The sequence below is a fragment of the Nansenia antarctica genome, assembly GCF_963989245.1.
Source record: "Nansenia antarctica genome assembly, chromosome: 6".
Lineage (NCBI taxonomy): Eukaryota > Metazoa > Chordata > Actinopteri > Argentiniformes > Microstomatidae > Nansenia > Nansenia antarctica.
In genome coordinates, this window is record NC_137676.1 from 5,276,278 (window position 1) to 5,294,679 (window position 18,402).

General features: G+C 43.5%; 4 protein-coding genes across 4 annotated transcripts in view; 1 reads left to right on the plus strand and 3 right to left on the minus strand.

The window, feature by feature from the left end:
* Positions 1-245: 245 nt before the first annotated feature.
* cUnh1orf174 (chromosome Un C1orf174 homolog) lies at positions 246-3,215 on the minus strand. Its single transcript, XM_080533293.1, has 4 exons — positions 3,021-3,215; positions 2,432-2,518; positions 1,954-2,292; positions 246-1,006 (listed from the first exon to the last, which is right to left on the minus strand). The coding sequence occupies exons 1-4, from the start codon at positions 3,033-3,035 to the stop codon at positions 857-859; spliced, it is 591 nt and encodes a 196-aa protein (XP_080389419.1). The 5' UTR covers positions 3,036-3,215; the 3' UTR covers positions 246-856.
* A 1,519-nt stretch (positions 3,216-4,734) lies between these two features.
* b3gnt7l (UDP-GlcNAc:betaGal beta-1,3-N-acetylglucosaminyltransferase 7, like) lies at positions 4,735-5,985 on the plus strand (the record flags this gene model as incomplete). Its single annotated transcript, XM_080533527.1, has 1 exon — positions 4,735-5,985. The coding sequence occupies one exon, from the start codon at positions 4,735-4,737 to the stop codon at positions 5,983-5,985; it is 1,251 nt and encodes a 416-aa protein (XP_080389653.1).
* A 3,016-nt stretch (positions 5,986-9,001) lies between these two features.
* The window catches only part of cep104 (centrosomal protein 104), a gene marked incomplete at both ends in the record, with an annotated part of 33,609 nt that continues 24,208 nt past the window's right edge, over positions 9,002-18,402 (minus strand). The window contains 9 exons of the mRNA XM_080533528.1: positions 9,002-9,153; positions 9,438-9,525; positions 12,415-12,482; positions 13,201-13,342; positions 14,493-14,601; positions 15,092-15,170; positions 15,406-15,466; positions 16,029-16,124; positions 17,735-17,935. Coding sequence (XP_080389654.1) covers positions 9,002-9,153; positions 9,438-9,525; positions 12,415-12,482; positions 13,201-13,342; positions 14,493-14,601; positions 15,092-15,170; positions 15,406-15,466; positions 16,029-16,124; positions 17,735-17,935 — 996 coding nt within the window. The remainder of the gene's footprint in view (positions 9,154-9,437; positions 9,526-12,414; positions 12,483-13,200; positions 13,343-14,492; positions 14,602-15,091; positions 15,171-15,405; positions 15,467-16,028; positions 16,125-17,734; positions 17,936-18,402) is intronic.
* The window catches only part of LOC308160063 (cytochrome P450 2J2-like), a 57,938-nt gene continuing 57,702 nt past the window's right edge, over positions 18,167-18,402 (minus strand). The window contains exon 10 of the transcript XR_013937499.1: positions 18,167-18,194. The gene's annotated coding sequence lies outside the window, so the exon portion shown is untranslated. The remainder of the gene's footprint in view (positions 18,195-18,402) is intronic.

Consider the following 18,402-nt stretch of genomic DNA (forward strand, 5'->3'; position numbering starts at 1 on the left):
CAAATATTTCACATGACAATTGGCAAAATTTTAATATTGAGGACATAATTGAGCATACATAATCCATGTATGCCTAGTTTTTATAAAGGAAACATTTTGGTGAGAGAATACGATTCAAACCAGCTCAGTTTTTCAGTAAAAACGTATGAAACTTTTAATTTCTTTGTGTATTGGCAATTGAACAATTTTTTATTTATTTTTTTACTACAATGATAAAAATGTTTGTTACAGTATTGCATGTCGCTTTCATAAAACAATTAAGATACATATTTATGCACAATAGCAACTTTCATAAGGCATTTGTTAACAAGTAACAGTATAAAATGTACAACCTCAATCAAAAAATATAAAATATCTGAGTGCTTGAACCATTTAAACAGCAATATATACATTCTAAATTTTCAATTATTATAGAGAAGCAAGTTGTATTGTTAGTGCAAATTAAAATGTCAATACAAAAATGACTAATCTTTAAACAAGTGTACATGCTGGCAAACAAAATAAACTTGGTATGTGCTTCACACTTCATCCATTTGACCAGGCTGGCTTTGCCAGTAGGCCTCTGTCAAAGTAATATACCGTCACTTTTACTTCTTAAAATAATGGCTTACGTCACTATTGAGGAAAATTATGTTTTTGCCTAAATATCAAATATTCTATATTATTTTACAAATTACAAAAATGTAAACAAAAAATACAAATGTTGGTTCAGTTGATTCAGTTTTTCTCAAAACATGACTTAAAATAAAATATATATATAAAATATGACTTAAGCCATTATTTTAAGAAGGTGACAATACAGACAGAGGCCATCCCATTGGTGGGAGTGAGTGTTCCACACAACCGTCTGTGTCGACTAGCTGCCGCCTTCGTCAACTTCGTCAATCTCAGTGCCGCCCTCCTCATCACTGCCCTCCTCATCGCTGTCCTCTTTGGCGTAGTAATGTCTCCTCCGGTGTTCCCTCCTGCTCCAGGCCGAGCTGGTTGATGACCGACGTGGACAATCCTACAGGGGAAATAGATAACATAAATGGACTGCACTTATAGATCACCTAGTACATATATATATATATAGTGCCCGCTCATTGGGAGCAATTTGGGTTTCAGAGTCTTGCCCAAGGACACCGGCTCTACCTCCTGAGCCTCAGCCGCCCCATACCACAGAGGTCAAAACTTGTTGGGTGGTTTGATACGTTAAAGCCCCAATCCTTGTTGTTGTTGTTGTCCTGCATGTCATCCCTTCTCTCTCACCCATACTTCCTGTCAAGTCTCTACTCTCTATATCGCAATAAAAAGACAAATATGAGTGGGACTGCCCCCTCTCAGAAAAAATAACAAAACTCAGGCTGTCCCCACCACTCAAGACACAACATGGAAATCATGATGCTGACCTTCATTAAAGGTACCCATAGAGACACGAGGGAAACTTTGACTAAAGCAACACCATGTTGTGCATGTTGTTTAACCTCAGTGAGTCACAGGGTTCCCTCCCACACCTTCTGAAACATCAAATTCAAGCACCTTTCAAGGACTTTCAAGACTCAATTCCCTCAAATTCAAGGACCCAACACAGCATAGTTTGAGACAGATCTAGATGAGAATTTATATAATAGGAACTATCCGCTCACAGACAACAACTAAAAAGAGAGGCTTGAATGTGTGAACACTAGATGGTCTCTTGCCTTTTCTACCACAGCACAGCAAAACAATATATTGTGAAATATGTGTTAAGTTAAGCAATACAGAATTGTTGAATTGCTCGTCAACAATTTACTAGTTGACGAGCTGAGTAAAAAAAAAGGTTAATATTAATAGATAGATATTATTATTTTGAGAGAGAGAGAGAGAGAGAGAGAGAGAGAGAGAGAGAGAGAGAGAGAGAGAGAGAGAGAGAGAGAGAGAGAGAGAGGAATTCAAGCACTTTCAATGACCCATGTCTATTTTCATCCTCACCTGCACAACTTCCAGGTTCCCGAAGAACTGCTCCACCGGAAGGATTTGGTTACTGTCATCGTCAGCGAAGATGCTCTTGTCGACTTCGACAACACTCTCTCCCACCACATCCTCTCCCTCCATCTTCTCCGGGACACCGTTTGTCCTGCAAGGATCCAGATCCGGCCTCGTCCTCACCTTGTTCTCTTTGCCCTCCGGTTCCTCCGGCGTGGGTGGAGGAGAGCGACAGTTTGTTTTCTCTCTGCAGACACCCACAAGTGAGTCACTCTGAGGCATCTCCTTCTTTGTGTCATCCATTTCCATCTTTGCTCTTTTAACACCTCTTCTCTTCACTGAAACCTGTAGGAGGAAGGAGAGCAACTTAGGACGGTCTGACTGATGCAGGGCCATTTGCTAAGTAAGACAGAACTTAGGGAGGAGATTTAAGAAAACTGTATTTCTTATCTTGTTTATACTTTCATTTTCAACATTCATTCACCTTATGTGAACCCCGGGCCTCTGGGCTGCTTAAAGCAACAGTGCACTTCCCCTTTCGTCTCTTCGGGTTGGCGGTTCGAGCAGGCATCTGCAACGGAGAGAGAGAGACACATGTTACTGGGCTGATCATCACGGCACAGCGGGACCTAAATGGACTGACTTAAATGGACCGGTGCAACGTGACAGAAAAACCCTGTGATATAAATGAACTATAGCCAGCGATAAAACATGATCATCTGTCATTGCATTTATTTGCGTCTACGTTTGTAGACCTACAAATATATATATATGACTCATTGACACGGGATTAACGGGTCTCCCAGGACATCAGGCGGTGCCATGTTAATGTCAACAGCGAGGTTTTTATGGTCAAATAAATAAATAATACTAACAACCAAACTTATCATGAATCCCAGAGAACAGACAATAACATGTTTAACCAAAACGGTCATTAATTAATAACAAGTGTAGCTAACTATTTAACAAAACTGTAGTTATTCAGTAGCCAGTCGTGTATTTAATGTGATAAATAAGCGGTATCTTGGTATCTTAGCTACAGCGCTGCTAGCTGGCTGGCTGAGGCGTCTCACCTGTTTCTGCCTCATTCTGAGGAGAGGTCGCGACAAGCTTTTATAAACGACAGCGCTGCTTTAGTCTTTTATTTTGTGTAGTTAAGTTATCTGCGAATAAATGACTGTGTGCCTTCCTGGTCGAGGTCGGCAGCTGTGTCCAGAGAAGCGTGTTTTCGGGTGAAAACGACACCGTCGTGTAAAAGCTTTCGACGTCCAGAGGATCTCCGCTCGGCTGCGGTCTGAAGGTTTCCTAGGCTGCGTTCATAAAATCGCTCCGAGAGCGCCGGAGCGCACACTGCGTTCGACGTCATAAAGGGACCGAGTGATTCGATTGGATGAGAGGCATTCCGTGAGTGCTGATCAGATTCCCAGAGCGTCTTTTACGAACACACCCGTAGTAGTAGCCTGTCACGTGACGAGGGCGGCCGTGCAAGCGCAGTTCAATCGGAGGTCGATGTGTGATGTCACTTGAGTTGAAGCCGAATTTATGGTGATGTTTACTGCCAATATTATCATAAGGGTACAATTCATAATATACCATGATCCGTAAACAAACACAAAGCTCCTGGTTTGTATTTGTAAAAACAAAGTGATCTGAATAAATGCATAATCATTTGTGAGTAAATGACAAATACTACTTTTTTATTTTTATTTTGTGTACGTCTGAGAGAAATTCTCAAACTCGACACACGGGGGAGCTAGAAATAAAAAACAATGTTTAACTTGTGTGTCGTGTCTGTGCGTTCGTCTCATCTCAGTAAAATTAGGGAACGCAGAAATGACAGGGAGAGAGAGATGGGGGGAAAGAGAGAGAGAGATAGAGAGAGAGATTAATCCATAGATTTCTATATTGTGTTTGTTGACTTTAAATAAATTATTTAATTAATTAATTACAGCTTCTTCATTGGCTCTAGTGATTACTGGCACAGTGGCACAACGTGTCAAAATAAATGTGTTGACATAATAGGCTAATGACATCATCAAAACAATAAAGAAATGTAAATTGCAATTAAATAATAATATAACAACTTCAAACGCATTCTTTGATCAACGTCCACAGATCGCACTTATTTTGTGGAGAATGCCATTACCATATATATTAGCCATATATATTATTAAAGCCTTGTTCACGCCGGACGCGTAAACCGCCACCTGTGATGTGAAACAATAAACCTGCTTGTCACAGATAGGGGCTAGTGGGGAGGGGAGGGGAGGGGAGGAGAGGGGAGGGCAGGGCAAGGGAGGGGAGAGGAGGGGAGGGGAGGGGAGGGGAGGGGAGGGCAGGGCAAGGGAGGGGAGAGAAGGGAAGGGAGGGCAGGGCAGGGGAGGGGAGAGAAAAGTGAGCGGAATACCCAAACTAATTCAGACCAGTGCGCATCAACGACACAGAAGGAAGCATAGAGCAACTGAGATTAACTAATGTGAAGAATCGTGTGTATTGATTTTTTTAAAAATTATTATTATTATTATGATTATTTGATCTGTGGCCATATGTTTTTCACTGATAGAAGGTCATGTGGTCAACGTTGGTGCGCTGAAGGGGACAGCTGGACGGGGAGCTGAATTGTGACTCAGTTGACTCTCACAAAATGTAGCCAGACTTGCCTCTCCGTTTTCAAAAGGACTATGCCGGACTTCAAATGGACACGAAGGAACGAAAAGACGCTATGACAACAGGGTGAAAGTTCAAATGTAAGCAATGTTCTTTAATACTCATCTGTGCGCTTTAGGTATGGATCACTGTTTCCGGAGAAAGAGGGTGTTGAAAACGCTCCTGAGCCTGTCTCTGGTTTGTGCGTCTTTGCTGATGATCCAAAAACTCAAGCTGGTGGATAACAACATTAAGGATAACGTGGTGCTCAAAAGTCCAGGAAACCCCGGTTGGTGTGGACCAGGGTGTGACTTATACAAAGGGAAAGGCGTCATGGCAAGTAGCTTGGGGAACGACTCGCCGCCGGTTCTTGGAGACGATTTGGACGCGCAAAGGGTCACCGTCTCCAACGCGACTCCTGCTGCGTCCTGGGATGTACGCGTTATGAACTGCAGTGAAAACTCAACGGTCAGGAAAAACGAGTGGTTCCGACGTTTGGACCCGAGGTTTCACCAGTTCGTGCTGCACAGACACTGTCGGTATTTCCCGATGTTGATCAACCACCCGGGGAAGTGCGCGGATGGAGACGTCCACCTGCTGATGGTGGTGAAGTCCGTCATCGAGCAGCACGACAGGCGGGACGCCGTGCGCAGGACCTGGGGTCGGGAACAGACGATCGACGGCAAGAGAATCAAAACCCTGTTTCTTTTGGGAAGCCCGACCATCGGTAAAGACACGAAAAACCTTCAGAAGTTAATCCAGTACGAGGACATGATCTACGGGGACATCCTCCAATGGGACTTCATGGACACGTTTTTCAATCTCACTTTGAAAGAGGTGAATTTTCTGAAATGGTTCGACATCCACTGCTCCAGTGCCAAGTTTATCTTCAAGGGGGACGACGACGTGTTCGTGAACACGAACAACCTACTGGAACTTATCGGTTTCAAGACGGAGGAGCGCAAAGTGCTCAACTTGTTCGTCGGCGACACCATCTCCAAAGCCATCCCCATTAGGAACCGGCAGAGTAAATACTACATCCCCAAAGAGTTGTTCGATAAACCGTACCCCCCTTATGTGGGGGGTGGGGGGTTTCTGATGTCGTCTCAGTTAGCTCGGAGACTCTTCGTGGTGTCGGAGGACCTGGAGCTTTATCCCATCGATGACGTCTTTTTGGGAATGTGCCTCCAGAAGCTCCATCTGGCTCCAGACATGCACCCAGGTTTCAGGACCTTTGGTATCATGAAACGCAGAGTGAGCCCTATGAACAGCGAACCGTGCTTTTACAAACACCTCATCGTGGTTCATAAACTGAGCTCGCAGGAGTTACTCAAGATGTGGAGTGTAGTGCAAAATAAAGACCTCGTTTGCGCCAAAAGGACTACAACTTGATTTTCAAGAGCTTCGGGACTCAAATTTGTGCAGAAAACTGTAACTGTACTAATAAAAAAGAATTGTACTAATACAGTTGAACATGTATAGTTGTATGTCACCAAAAAAAAAAAAATTCTAATTGAAGATTATTGTACATTTTTATTTGTTTAGAGCTCATTATGAAATGTAAAAAATCATGTGATTTGTTTTGTAAATGAATAATATATAATTTCATTGTCACTGACATGTTTGCTTGATGTTTCATTTGCATGCAAGTTCATACATTCAGGTATACGCTAAATTGGAGTAGCAGGCCCAAACCGCCAACATTGGTCTTAGCTTGTCATATTATTCAGGCCATCTTTAGCGTCTCAAACCACAGAAAGACCAACATCCGCATTTACAGCTTCATCTGTTTATTCAAACATAGATCATTCTGTGAACAAAATGGTTTTAAACCTAGAGATATATGTACAGTAAATACTGATTGATTTATGCACTCAAAAATATATTCAAACATGTACATCAACAGAAACGTATTACAGCTCATATTGTTTGATAATGATACGATTGTCTCATCAAATGACAGTAGAAAACCAACTCTAAAGCAGCATGTAATTAAGTACAATAGTACAATAAGGATTGCATTCTCTGCCAAGCTCACACAAAGTGATTCAAAGACAATAAAATGCATGTCCAAAATACATACATACATGCATACATATATATATATAAAATGAATTACTTATCGTAGAGGGGGGTTCCTCTAATTCATATTGTAGTTGTGATTAAAATACATATCGTTGTTGGCGAGGATGTTACAAAAATATTGAGTGTGCAAGGAGTCACAGAATTATACAGAATCACACCAACTCACCTTATACAATACAAAATACAGGATGTGTAGTAACAATAGAAATGATATCCAATTCAACCCCAATAATTAATCCTGTTACACTATTTAGAAAGGATGACAGTGAATTTTAGGTGAGTAAAGGTTTGGTAAATAATTTCTTGACAATGTTACAATCTGTTTGCAAATAGTGGACGTACAAAATGTATATAAGAGCTATTCAAACAATACTATGTTTAGAGAACCAAGCTATCCCTGATAATCTCTCACACATATTTTCTAATACCCAGGTTGTCTTTTCAACTTCACTGGGCACCATTTGAGTTCCCTCTTGTACCTGAACTTTCATTAGACCATGCAGGCTATACCAGTGCTCTCTGTTTGATTGTCTCCAGACAGTTAGCCCAAAAAAACCTATATTATTTTGGTTCTATTTGGTGTTTCGATAATTCAGTTGAAAAACATGATAACCGACTTTGGCAAAGTGCTATAATATGACTAGATTCAGCATTTCTATGGTAGAATTTAGCAGGTAACAATGCACACACAATCAAAGTAAAAATAATAAATAAATAACATTAGGTCACAAGAGCCAGTGTCTGGCCTAAGTCTCACACACACAGACAGACAGACAGACAGACAGACAGACAAAGATAAATGTAAACAGACACGATGCATAAAGTTCGCCGTAAAGCTACACTCAGGCTGTCAATGGCTTTTGAATAATGTCCAGTGTCCCTTTCCTATTGTTCCCTGCTATACTGTACCCACAGGGCAGGGTACCCACACCTCTCCCCAGGGACGCTGTATGTAAACCACCTCTCCCCAGTCAGGGTGTAAACCACCAGTGTCACAGTACTCCGGAAAACCTGCCCAATCCGCATTTCCTTTCTCACCGATCAGTGAAAGGGCCAGATAGCTATCAGCACTGTTGAGGAGCAGTTTACACTCCGTCTACTATCTAAACTGTTAGGTTAATTGCATTCTGAAAAGCTGCCCTGTGGCAGTTAAACTAAATTCAAATCTTAGTACCGTAGTGTTTCCAATAGTACTTTTTTTTTTTTTTTTGCCATGTAGAGGTGTAGTAAACTATACTGTCACTTCTCACTACATAAAAAAAAGAAAAGAAAAAGGAATGTAACTTTTATTCCAGGCTTGAAGTTCAGATGTCTTCCTTCACTGCCTCCAGTCTCCCCACTTTGCTCCACCTCACCCGTTGTTTCTCTCCCAGTGATTTTTGTTGTTGTTGTATTTCAGTCACACACTTCCTGTCACACTTCCTGGTCATCTTTCACTGACTGACTGTCGTGTCGTTTTTTTAAAGGTTATTTCCTTCCTTCTTCATATTTTTTATTTTATTGGATAGAGTTAGTGAAGATAGACAGCAAAGTAAGGAGAAAGAGAGAGAGAGAGAGAGAGAGAGAGAGAGAGAGAGAGAGAGAGAGAGAGAGAGAGAGAGAGAGAGAGAGAGAGAGAGAGAGAGAGAGAGAGAGAGAGGGCATGTCAGCAGGGTATGGGCTGGATTTGAACCCATGCAGACATGGGCATACAGTATGTGCACTGTAGGTCGTGGTGCTAGACCACTGGACCACCCCAGGCCACTTGGATGAATTAGTTTCAATGCAGAGACTGTAGTAACTACTTTTTCATTGCCTCTTTAGTTTGACAAACTATGTTTCTCTACAGGGTAGCTTTAGTGTTGTTCAACTTCCGTTTGTAAAGTAACTGTTAATTTCTTTAAATAGGTTCAGAGAAGCTCTCTTAAGTAAAGGAAGGTCGTTTATACCAGTGTTTCTCAAACCTCTCCTCTCCAAAGATTTGTACTTGATTAGTTGAATCAGGTGTGCTGGTGGTGGAACACATCAAATGTGTGGAGCAGCTGGGGCTCCCTGAGGAGAGGTATGAGAACCACTGGTTTACACAACTGAGACACTGCCTTAAGTTCCTCCTCATTACGGCCTTTTGGAGACCAGGTGAGATGGGGTAGTTCTCCAGGTGAGAAGAGACCAGGTGAGATGGGGCGGTTCCCCATGGAGAAGAGACCAGGTGAGATGGGGCGGTTCCCCAGGTGAGAAGAGACCAGGTGAGATGGGGCGGTTCCCCAGGTGAGAAGAGACCAGGTGAGATGGGGCGGTTCCCCAGGTGAGTTGGGGTAGTTCCCCAGGTGAGATGGGGGTGGTTTCACCTTTTGGCCGGGGTGTGGCGACTGGTGTGGGCGTGGCTGGCTCTGGGCGCCAGGGCTGGGATCCTGCTCCCCCTGCCCCTGGCCCCCCCCCTGCCCCTGGCCCCCACCGACCACGCCTGCTTCAGCTTCGCCCCTCCGCCAGGCTTCCCTAAACCAAAACAAAATAGCAAATTAGATTTTGTACTTTTTTAAAACGTTCATCATCATCTTCATCGTCACCATAATGCAATTTAAAATTATTCAGCAGGAACGCAGAGTAGTAGGAACCAAGAAAGCAGCACAGCTCTATATTTCAATAACAAGCATGGGCACTTTCCATGGGTCTAACACTACTAGCCTGGGCTACATGTGAGAAGGGGGGGGGGGGGGGGGGAGTGGGGTGTGTGGGGGTGTGTGTGTGGGGGGGGGGGGAGGGGTGAATGAATGGGTCACCTTGTGCCTGCTGGGTTCTCTGGGCCACCGCAGTCCTCCGCAAGTTCTGTTTACAGCCCTCCCGGCCCATCAGGTGAGCCTTCCAGGCCTGAACGACAAAGCACAAGTCAGTCCAACCGCTGCCCGGTGGGAGCCCCCTCGACTCTCCCTCTCTCTCCCTCTCCCTCCCCCCCTACTGCAGCAGCAGCACTGGGGGGCCACTGTGGGCCGTGTCAGAGCCGTAATGGCCGCCTAAACACTGGAGCTTTTCATCTGGCACCCAGAGGAGAGCTCCGCCGGGCCTCAGAGCTTGGACTGCTGGGTGAGTCTGGCTGAATGAATGGGGAGTGTTGCAATGTTGTGTTAGAGCTCCCTGAGAATGTGTCCAGGGCTTCTTAGAGAGAGGACACCGTCGAAAACATGTCTGCACGTGTGTGATGGGATGTGTATTAGTTGTTAAGAGACACACACTCACCTTTGTTTTACAATCTTATGTCCCACCATCACAATAGTAAGAAGAGCAAAAAGCACCTCAAATTTGAAAGAAAAATGCACTTAAAATGCACGATAACAGGCCCCGACGATAAAAGGGTTACCAAGGGTAACCATGTGACTGGACCAGAAAACGTAAAAATCACTTAAGTATATGCCATTTATATACGCCATGTAGCTGACGCTTTTATCCAAAGTGACTTACATTGCAGTGAGTGCATACATCTTCCAGTATAGTGGGGGAAATAAGTATTGTTCAGTTCATGTATTTCCAATGAGCCTATTCAAGTGAAATTTGCACCAGACTTTGGTATTAACTCAAACAATCCAGACAAAAAATCTAAACATCCATATGTCATTAAACATTAGTCCATATGTAAATAAAGTTATGTGTAATAAAGTCTGTATATGGTCCCGACGGAAAATCGAACCCACAACCAAACAAAAGTGCATAACGTTTTGCCATTTGTAAACCAGATAGCATCTGCACAAGCACGAGTGCTGATGTCAGGTAGAATGCACATCTTGTACAACATATCCTGAATCGGATCATTTCAGGGCAAAACAAGCTCGCTTGGTAGAACCGCTCCATGGTACATGGTCAGGACCATAATGTCAGAGGCCTAAACATAAGGGGGCAGTTACTCAGACACTAAATAAGCCTACTCCTATACTAGAAAGCCCTTTCAATTGAGATACCCCATTGAACATGGTCTTTGTGGTACATTTGAGTGTTCTTTGGACACTCAGAACCTCCCACTGAATCTTTGCGCGATTTCTTCATTCTAACACGAGCTAACTCATGAGTTATCACAGGTTTCCAAGTCAGAAATGTCCTGTGTTTCCTATCTCCAAACCCAGCATGGTCTAGGACTATAGACTTAATCTGGCTCTGGGACACTAGACCTGCAGTCTATCTCAGCGTGGCAGTCGAAATCAGGCCACGTCCTGATGCTGCTGGTGTTACATGGACACAAGGCCACTTCATTATTGAAATGCAGGTCGGAGGGTCATTACAGAGATGGCCACGCAAGAGGGACTGCCCTAGTGCCAGACGGATCGAGCTACGCGAAGGAGCCTCTAGCTGTAAGCCGACCTGCATGGTAGATTAGGTAAAACAAAGACCACCCTAAAAAAAACAACAAGGAAGGAAACTGAAAGGTAACACTTAGGTTACGTCTTTCTCAATACAAGAGTCATGTGCACGGAAGGTCCACTATGACCTCATTTGGAATGACAGACAAGTGAATGGGGAGTGCAGGGATTAGCTCTTGATTGCTGTTCTCCGGTGACCATATTTCTAAAGGTTATTGATATTTAATACTTGGTGTTCGCTGTGCCAATGTTTACCGAAGAATTAAAAAAAACAATCTGCATTGTGTCTGTGCCACTCTGGACATTGGGTACCGAGACCATTGTCTTCACATTCAACATGGCCATTTCAACAACAAAGGACATTTGCAAAAAATGCATAATACAAACCCTAACACATTTTATTTTCCGTTGGATGAATTACCTATTTGAAATGAAGGCTTTCCCCCCCCCTGAGAGTCACCTTTTGTGGCTTTAAAGACAGGCAATAATGGTGTTTACACACACACACACACACACACACACACACACACACACACACACACACACACACACACACACACACACACACACACACACACACACACACACACACACACACACACACACACACACACACACACACACACACACACACACACACACACACACACACACACACACACACACACACACACACAAACACACACACACACACACACAAACACACACACACACACACACACACACACACACACACACACACACACACCTGTTTGGTTCTCAAGCCTAATATTAGCTGCACTCAAAGCAGCCAAGAACTGATAGTCAGTCCCAGAACAGAGAGACGGAAAGAGAAAGGCGCAGTAAAACACGTTTGGTGCCAGTTTGTGGACGTCTTCACATGTCCCCAGACTTCAGATTCTACCTTGTCATTTACTTTACTTTCTCAGCTCAAAAGGGACTCAAGCAGATCCTATTAAATATAACAGAAATGTCATTTGAACCATTTTAGCAGACACGTTTTATCCAAAGCGACTTACAATCAGAGATGACAGGGACAGTCTCCTTGGAGTAACTTAGGGCTAAGTGCCTTACTCAAAGGCACACTAGTGGTGGTGTTCCCAGGTGTTAGCAGACTGTTTAGATGAGGAGTGGGGGGGCTTGCGCTAAAATCAGCAGTGACGTGCTGAATCGATGGCGTTAGGGTAGATGGCAACTGTTATTTTTTTCTCCCAGGGTCTCCCTGGAGATCCGAGGCTATTCATAAAACATTCGGGGCTAGAGCCCTGGATGTCCAGGCCTAACGACATCACTGGTGAGACGCATAACACAGCCTTGGTTTCACCAGTCAACCACCGTGGTTAAACGAGAACAACACTAGTACCGCTGGTCCTTTACGGTGTAAAACTGTGGGAGTTCAACAGCATCTCACCTCCTCTCCAGACAGGAAGTTGTCGTGACACAGCGGACAGTGGTTGGAGCCTTTGCCTGAGACGGGGGCTGAAACACAGAGAGAAACACGAGTACTTGGCTAGGAACACTAGCATGGACATCGAACCCCAATAAACACCCCACAGACAATGGCACGATGACTGGCAATGGAAAAGCTTCCTTGGAAAAATGGCAACACGAGTAACATACATGGTGTGTTCTGGGTAATTACGGATACGCTCTGAAAAAGCTGCCGATGATGTCAATGTTGAGGAACCCAAAGCCAAAGAATGTCACTCTTGTGTGGCCAGTGGTCTAGCACCACGGGTGTGCCCATGTCGGCATGGGTTGGAATCCGGCCCATAATCTGCTGACATGCCCTCTCTCCCTTCTTCTCCTTACTTTCCTGTCTGTCTTCACTGTATCTGTCCAATAAAATGAAAAATATGAGTGGGACTGCCCCACTCAGAAAGAATAACTTAAAAAACGACAAACACATTTGTGAGTGGGGCAGTCCTGCTCTTATTTTTATTTTTTATTTGAGACAGAGAGAGTAGAGATTTGACAGGAAGGATGGGCGAGAGAGAGAGAGAGAGAGAGAGAGAGAGAGAGAGAGAGAGAGAGAGAGAGAGAGAGAGAGAGAGAGAGAGAAGGGACGACATGCAGGATGATATCTGCAGCCGGAACCGAACCGGGAACCCTGCGGTTACATGGTCGACGCTTAGTGTGTCACGCCACTAAGCGGGCCCAAATAATTGGACTCTTGTGTACGAGTGTGGAGACTCACGGTGACAGACTGCTGCGCCCTGGGCGTGGCGGGTCAGCTGGTCCGTGGGCACGGCCTCAGAGCAGCGGGGGCACCGGCTGAACCCCGTCCTGCTCTCACACTCCCCCAGCAGGTGGTCTGTGAGGCTGGCGATCTCCACCACCTGGAGACACACACACCAGCGGGGTATTCCATCAACGTTGCTAAAGGAAAATCCAGGCTTATTTTTGATAACTCTCAGGAGATTGATCAAAATAAGCCTGTTTCTTTTTGGTCTCGCGAGACTTAACAGAATAAGCCTGGATTTTCCTTTAGCGATGTAGATGGAGTACCCCCCTGAACAAGGATGCAGAAAACCACAAGTATATAATATGCGTATAATAATAATAATAATAATAATAAGAAGAAGAAGAAGAAGAAGAAGAAGAAGAAGGAGAAGAAGAAGAAGAAGAAGAAGAAGAAGAAGAAGAAGAATATATGCCATTTAGCTGACACTTTTATCCAAAGTGTAGTGAGTGCATACATTTTTCAGTATATATGGTCCCAGTGGGAATCGAACCCACAACCTAAGTGTTGTTAGCGCCGTGCTCCACCAACTGAGCCACAGACGAGACGACCATATCATATATCACCCCATCCGGTAACGTTGTGGGTTAAATTCCCGCTGGGACCATACAGAAAATGTATGTACTCACTGCAATGTAGTAAGTCGCTTTGGATAAACGTGTCAGCTAAATGGCATATATTATGTCCGCTAAATATGTTAACATACAGTACCTGTAGTGTAGTTATGTGTTTTTAGCGTGTTGATGGAACATGGTCGTAAAATGGTTGTGGAACATGGTCGTAAAAAAAACGCGTCTGTTTTGATTCAGGGCGATTTTCTCCGGTATTTCGTTTGAGGTGTACCAACCATTAAAACAAGCACATCTTATTCAACTATTTTCAGATTTCAATGTATCAATTAATCATTTGAAAGCCTACAATCTGCACTTTCATAATCTGTAAAACAACTGAACAATTACCTACTTGGGGGCTTTTCCACCAGACCCTGTCACATATAGTATATCGTTAGCCACATAGCATAATTGCCTACGTCATATTTTGGCCAAATTGAGATATCTACTCTACTCTTCTAACACTGATGATTCACTGTGCTTTATTGCCTATGCCATCAGCCTATCAAGAATGCTTGTTATATAGGCATTTTTTACTACATACAAAGATGCCTCGGCTGACCACAAGTGAAGCATGACTTAGGCAATTATGCTATGAGGCTAACGATATCAGCTGAATATATGAACATACAGTACCTGTCGGCATTGGTCACAGCGGCGCAGCATAGGACAGTGCTTCCAGTAGTGCAGGTCCAGACCCTCCTCAGTGAACGACTCGTCCTTCTCACCACAGAATATACACAGGCTGGAACACAGTCAGAATGTCAACAAAGGGCTGAAGCGTTACACATATATAGACAGGATAAAACACTTCCAGAATATATATACAGTCTGAAACAGAGTACAAATCGAGTTTCTCCGGTATTTTGGTTTGAGGTGTACCAAACCAACATTCAAATAAGCCTATTATCAACTATTTACATATTTAAAATGTATGACACATCATTTGAAAGCTTACAATGCACTTTCATAATCTGGAGAAAACAATATAATAATGACCTTGCCCTACTTGAGGACTTTTTCACCAGAGCCTGCCTGTCACATATTCAGAAGAAAGAAAGGCTGGAGCATATCTAATATGCAGTATAGCCAGGGCAGAAACATAATCTGGATAACCCACAAGATAAAACATATTCACTTCCTCAGGATTACATTGTTCATTCAGGGTTTAGCATCTTGAGGGAATTCCAGTCAGATTTTGAGGTTCCTAATCTACTTAGTGAATCAACACTTACTTGTCTAAATAATTGACGCCTGATGACTGGTCGTCCTCGGCTGGGTTGGGGTTGTTTTGGGGCGCTTTTCCTCTGACACCTGCGAAGCAACAAGGACACGTTCACTTGACTCGACGATAAATTAGAGGGACAGTGTAGTCCCTGAAATGATACCTTACGACGTTGGTGAAACCAGCATTCTGCCGTCAGGACAGAAACATGACCTAGAATCGGTTTGACCAAAAGTAAACCAATCTAACTCTCTCTGGTTTAGAAGAGGGTTGATAAAAGTGGATCTATCAAATGTGGTCAAAGAGGAGTTCCCTCATCCATACCTGTTTTAACGACCTTAGCAGTCTCCTTCTCTTGTCCTTTGGTGTTCTCCTTCCCCTTCTCCTTCAAAAGTAAACAGAAGATGCAACAGCTGTGCAGAAAAATAGCCTCCCTAGCTACTCAACAGTGCATACGTGTTAAGCACCACTTCGAGACGTTAGAATTATAAGGTTCTATCTCCATTTTCGGTCAAAATTGAGTTTTTTACATAATCTGATCCATTAGGTGTTTATTAACGCCTGTGTGGTGTTATTTTTAAAATGTTGAAATGTTTTAGTTTCATTAGTTAGTAATTCATAAAATACAAAGGTTCCCCCTCACAAAACATATGGAATGTAAAAACTTTGACGCTCAATATCTCTGAACTACCCTAAACGGAGGTAGAACCTCATAATTCTAAGCACACGACTTGGTAAACCTTTCCCGGCTTTACACAATATAATATTGCAACAGGACCTCTGTGACTATACTGTATATTACAAGCAATGGAACACCAGTTTATGATTAACGGTCTTATGGATATATTCAATATGAAACTAACACAGGCTCTATGTTGTAGACGTGTGTACTGGAATATGGGCCGATAGGGATTCTGTGACGTTGCACTGATGACAGCTGCACCTACACTGATCTCCTTCAAGGCCGCCACCTGCTCCTGAAGTGACCGGATCTCCTCCATCTCCTTGTTCCCCTCTTGCTGGCCACCTCCTTTCTTTGATGTCTGAGGGGAATGAAGCACAGAGACAGACACTTTCAGTCTCACACAGTCTCTCTCTACCTTCTTAACCTAATGTCTTTCTCTGTGTCCTCTACCATTGTACTGTATTATTGTAAGAAAAAAAATGTTATATTCCCCATAGTAATGGCACAGTACCATATTCATTGCACCCATTTAATTGCATTCATTTCTCTGCACCCTGCGGCTGTCTAAAGAATCGGATACACACACTGTGTCTTTCTCTCTCTCTCTTTTATTTTTCCTGTCTCTCTCTTCCTCTCTCAATCAATCAAATGCATTTGTATAGCCAATTTATTTTTTACAACAATGACACAATTGTCTCAAAGTGCTTTACAACGTTGTCCCTCCACAAATTATGAAAACATATCTGCTCATCTGCTTTCTGAGAACTGCACTTGTCTACATCTGCTTGTGTGTCGCTGCTGCAGCCGTTAGCAGAGGAAATATATGTTTAAATCTGCCATAGCAACACGGCAACGGATTTTCTGCGGGGAAGTTTGTGGTCAAACGTCTGGGCTTGTTTGCTCCTCCCTATGAAGGCTTGTGAATTTCAAATGTTTGGCAGAGCGAGTGGCGACATTTATGTCCTTTGCTCTCCGTATTTGTGTACACACATAAAAATAAAAATAAAACGGTTTTCCGGAATACTTCTGATTTCACTGGTCCTGATTCCGCAACATTTCCACGGCAACCCCAATAGGCAAGCCATTCCCTCTCTTGCCTCTCTCTCTCTCTCTCATTTTTCACCCTCTCCTATTTCTCCTTCTCTCTCTCTCTCTCTCTCTCTCTCCCCCTCTCCCCGTCACTCTCTCCCCCCATCTCTGTGTCTGTCACACTTCGCTAACAGCCCAGTCATGTCTGGGAGCTTGGCAGGCTACTACAGACTGTTGCATTGATGTGTCCTCAACTCACCCGGGTGAGACATGTCCAGCCTGAGGAGACCGAGGAGTGGAGCATTACTTAACAGCATAACAGTCATTACTTAAATGGGATCGCCAGTCCCTCTAATGAGAAGTGGACAGCAGTGCCAGTTAAAGAAGAAGAAGAAGTTTGGTCACTTAAACAATTGTGAGAAGTTTTAAATGATTAAAAAGTTATTATTATAAATTATAAAGTATTGAGTCGTTATATATATTTATTCAAAGATGGAGCCCTGTCACGTCCATATTAATACAGTAGATCCTTCCACACATCTTGATTCATATATCTCTGTATCCAAGACTCACCTCATATCACTACACATGGATGTGCTCCTGCATTGCATTCACACACACACACACACACACACACACACACACACACACAACTCCCCCCCCCCACCCACCCACCCACCCCCCCATCTGACCCTATTCCCCCCCTACCCTTTTTCTTTCATTTCAAAAATCTTTCTGTCACTATGTCTCTCAATACTTTTGTTGATCATTAATTTTTGCTTTGTGTGTCTTGCTTTGAACCACATTCATAGACCTAAGGCTAAAAGAATGGAAAAAACAGTAGACAAAACATGACATGATTGTACAAGTTGCTGAAACTGAATTAAAAACTATTTTATTGAGTCGTCAACTGAGTCGACAAAAAGACAGCGCCCTTGCCTGTGACTCCAACGGTCGCCCGTCGATCCTGGCGAATCCGTCAAAGATGTTTTTATAGAGGATGTTCTTGCGAGTGGCTGCGTCATTGGGCGGGAGGTAGGGGAGGACAGCGTTTCGGTGCTGGCGGTACATGTCCAGGATGACCCGCGTAGCCAGCTCTCTCACCTCTGACGTGCTGTGCTCCAGTGCCCCTGTACAGAACTGAGGCAGAGAGGTTAACATTAGCATGCTATAATAGAGCTGAAACTGACAGAGAGGTTAGCATTAGCATGCTATAATAGAGCTGAAACTGACAGAAAGGTTAGCATTAGCATGTTATAATAGAGCTGAAACTGACAGAGAGGTTAACATTAGCATGTTATAATAGAGATGAACACAGAGAGGTTAGCATTATATTTAATCATTTATGTTGGCTCCGTCAGCCAAAAATTGTTCCGCAACTGGACTGTTGCCTAGTAACCTGAACACAAACATCTGCACTTTGTATTAACGGCCATTTCGGAGTGATACATCCCAGTGCCGTTATACTGTATATCAGCACTGATGGAATGCCTCTTGTCCAATCAAATCACTTGGTCGGAACTAGCTGTTGTATAATGCTGGATATCCCTGAGCTGTGAGACCTACACCGTAGCACGCAACTCTCCAGACAGACACTATTGTAAACC

Coding starts and splice junctions, on each gene's coding strand:
- cUnh1orf174 (XM_080533293.1), bottom strand. Junction 2,293..2,431: donor AGGCCCGGGGTTCACATAAG/GTGAATGAATGT, acceptor TTCCTCCTACAG/GTTTCAGTGAAGAGAAGAGG. Junction 1,007..1,953: donor GGAACCTGGAAGTTGTGCAG/GTGAGGATGAAA, acceptor TTTCCCCTGTAG/GATTGTCCACGTCGGTCATC.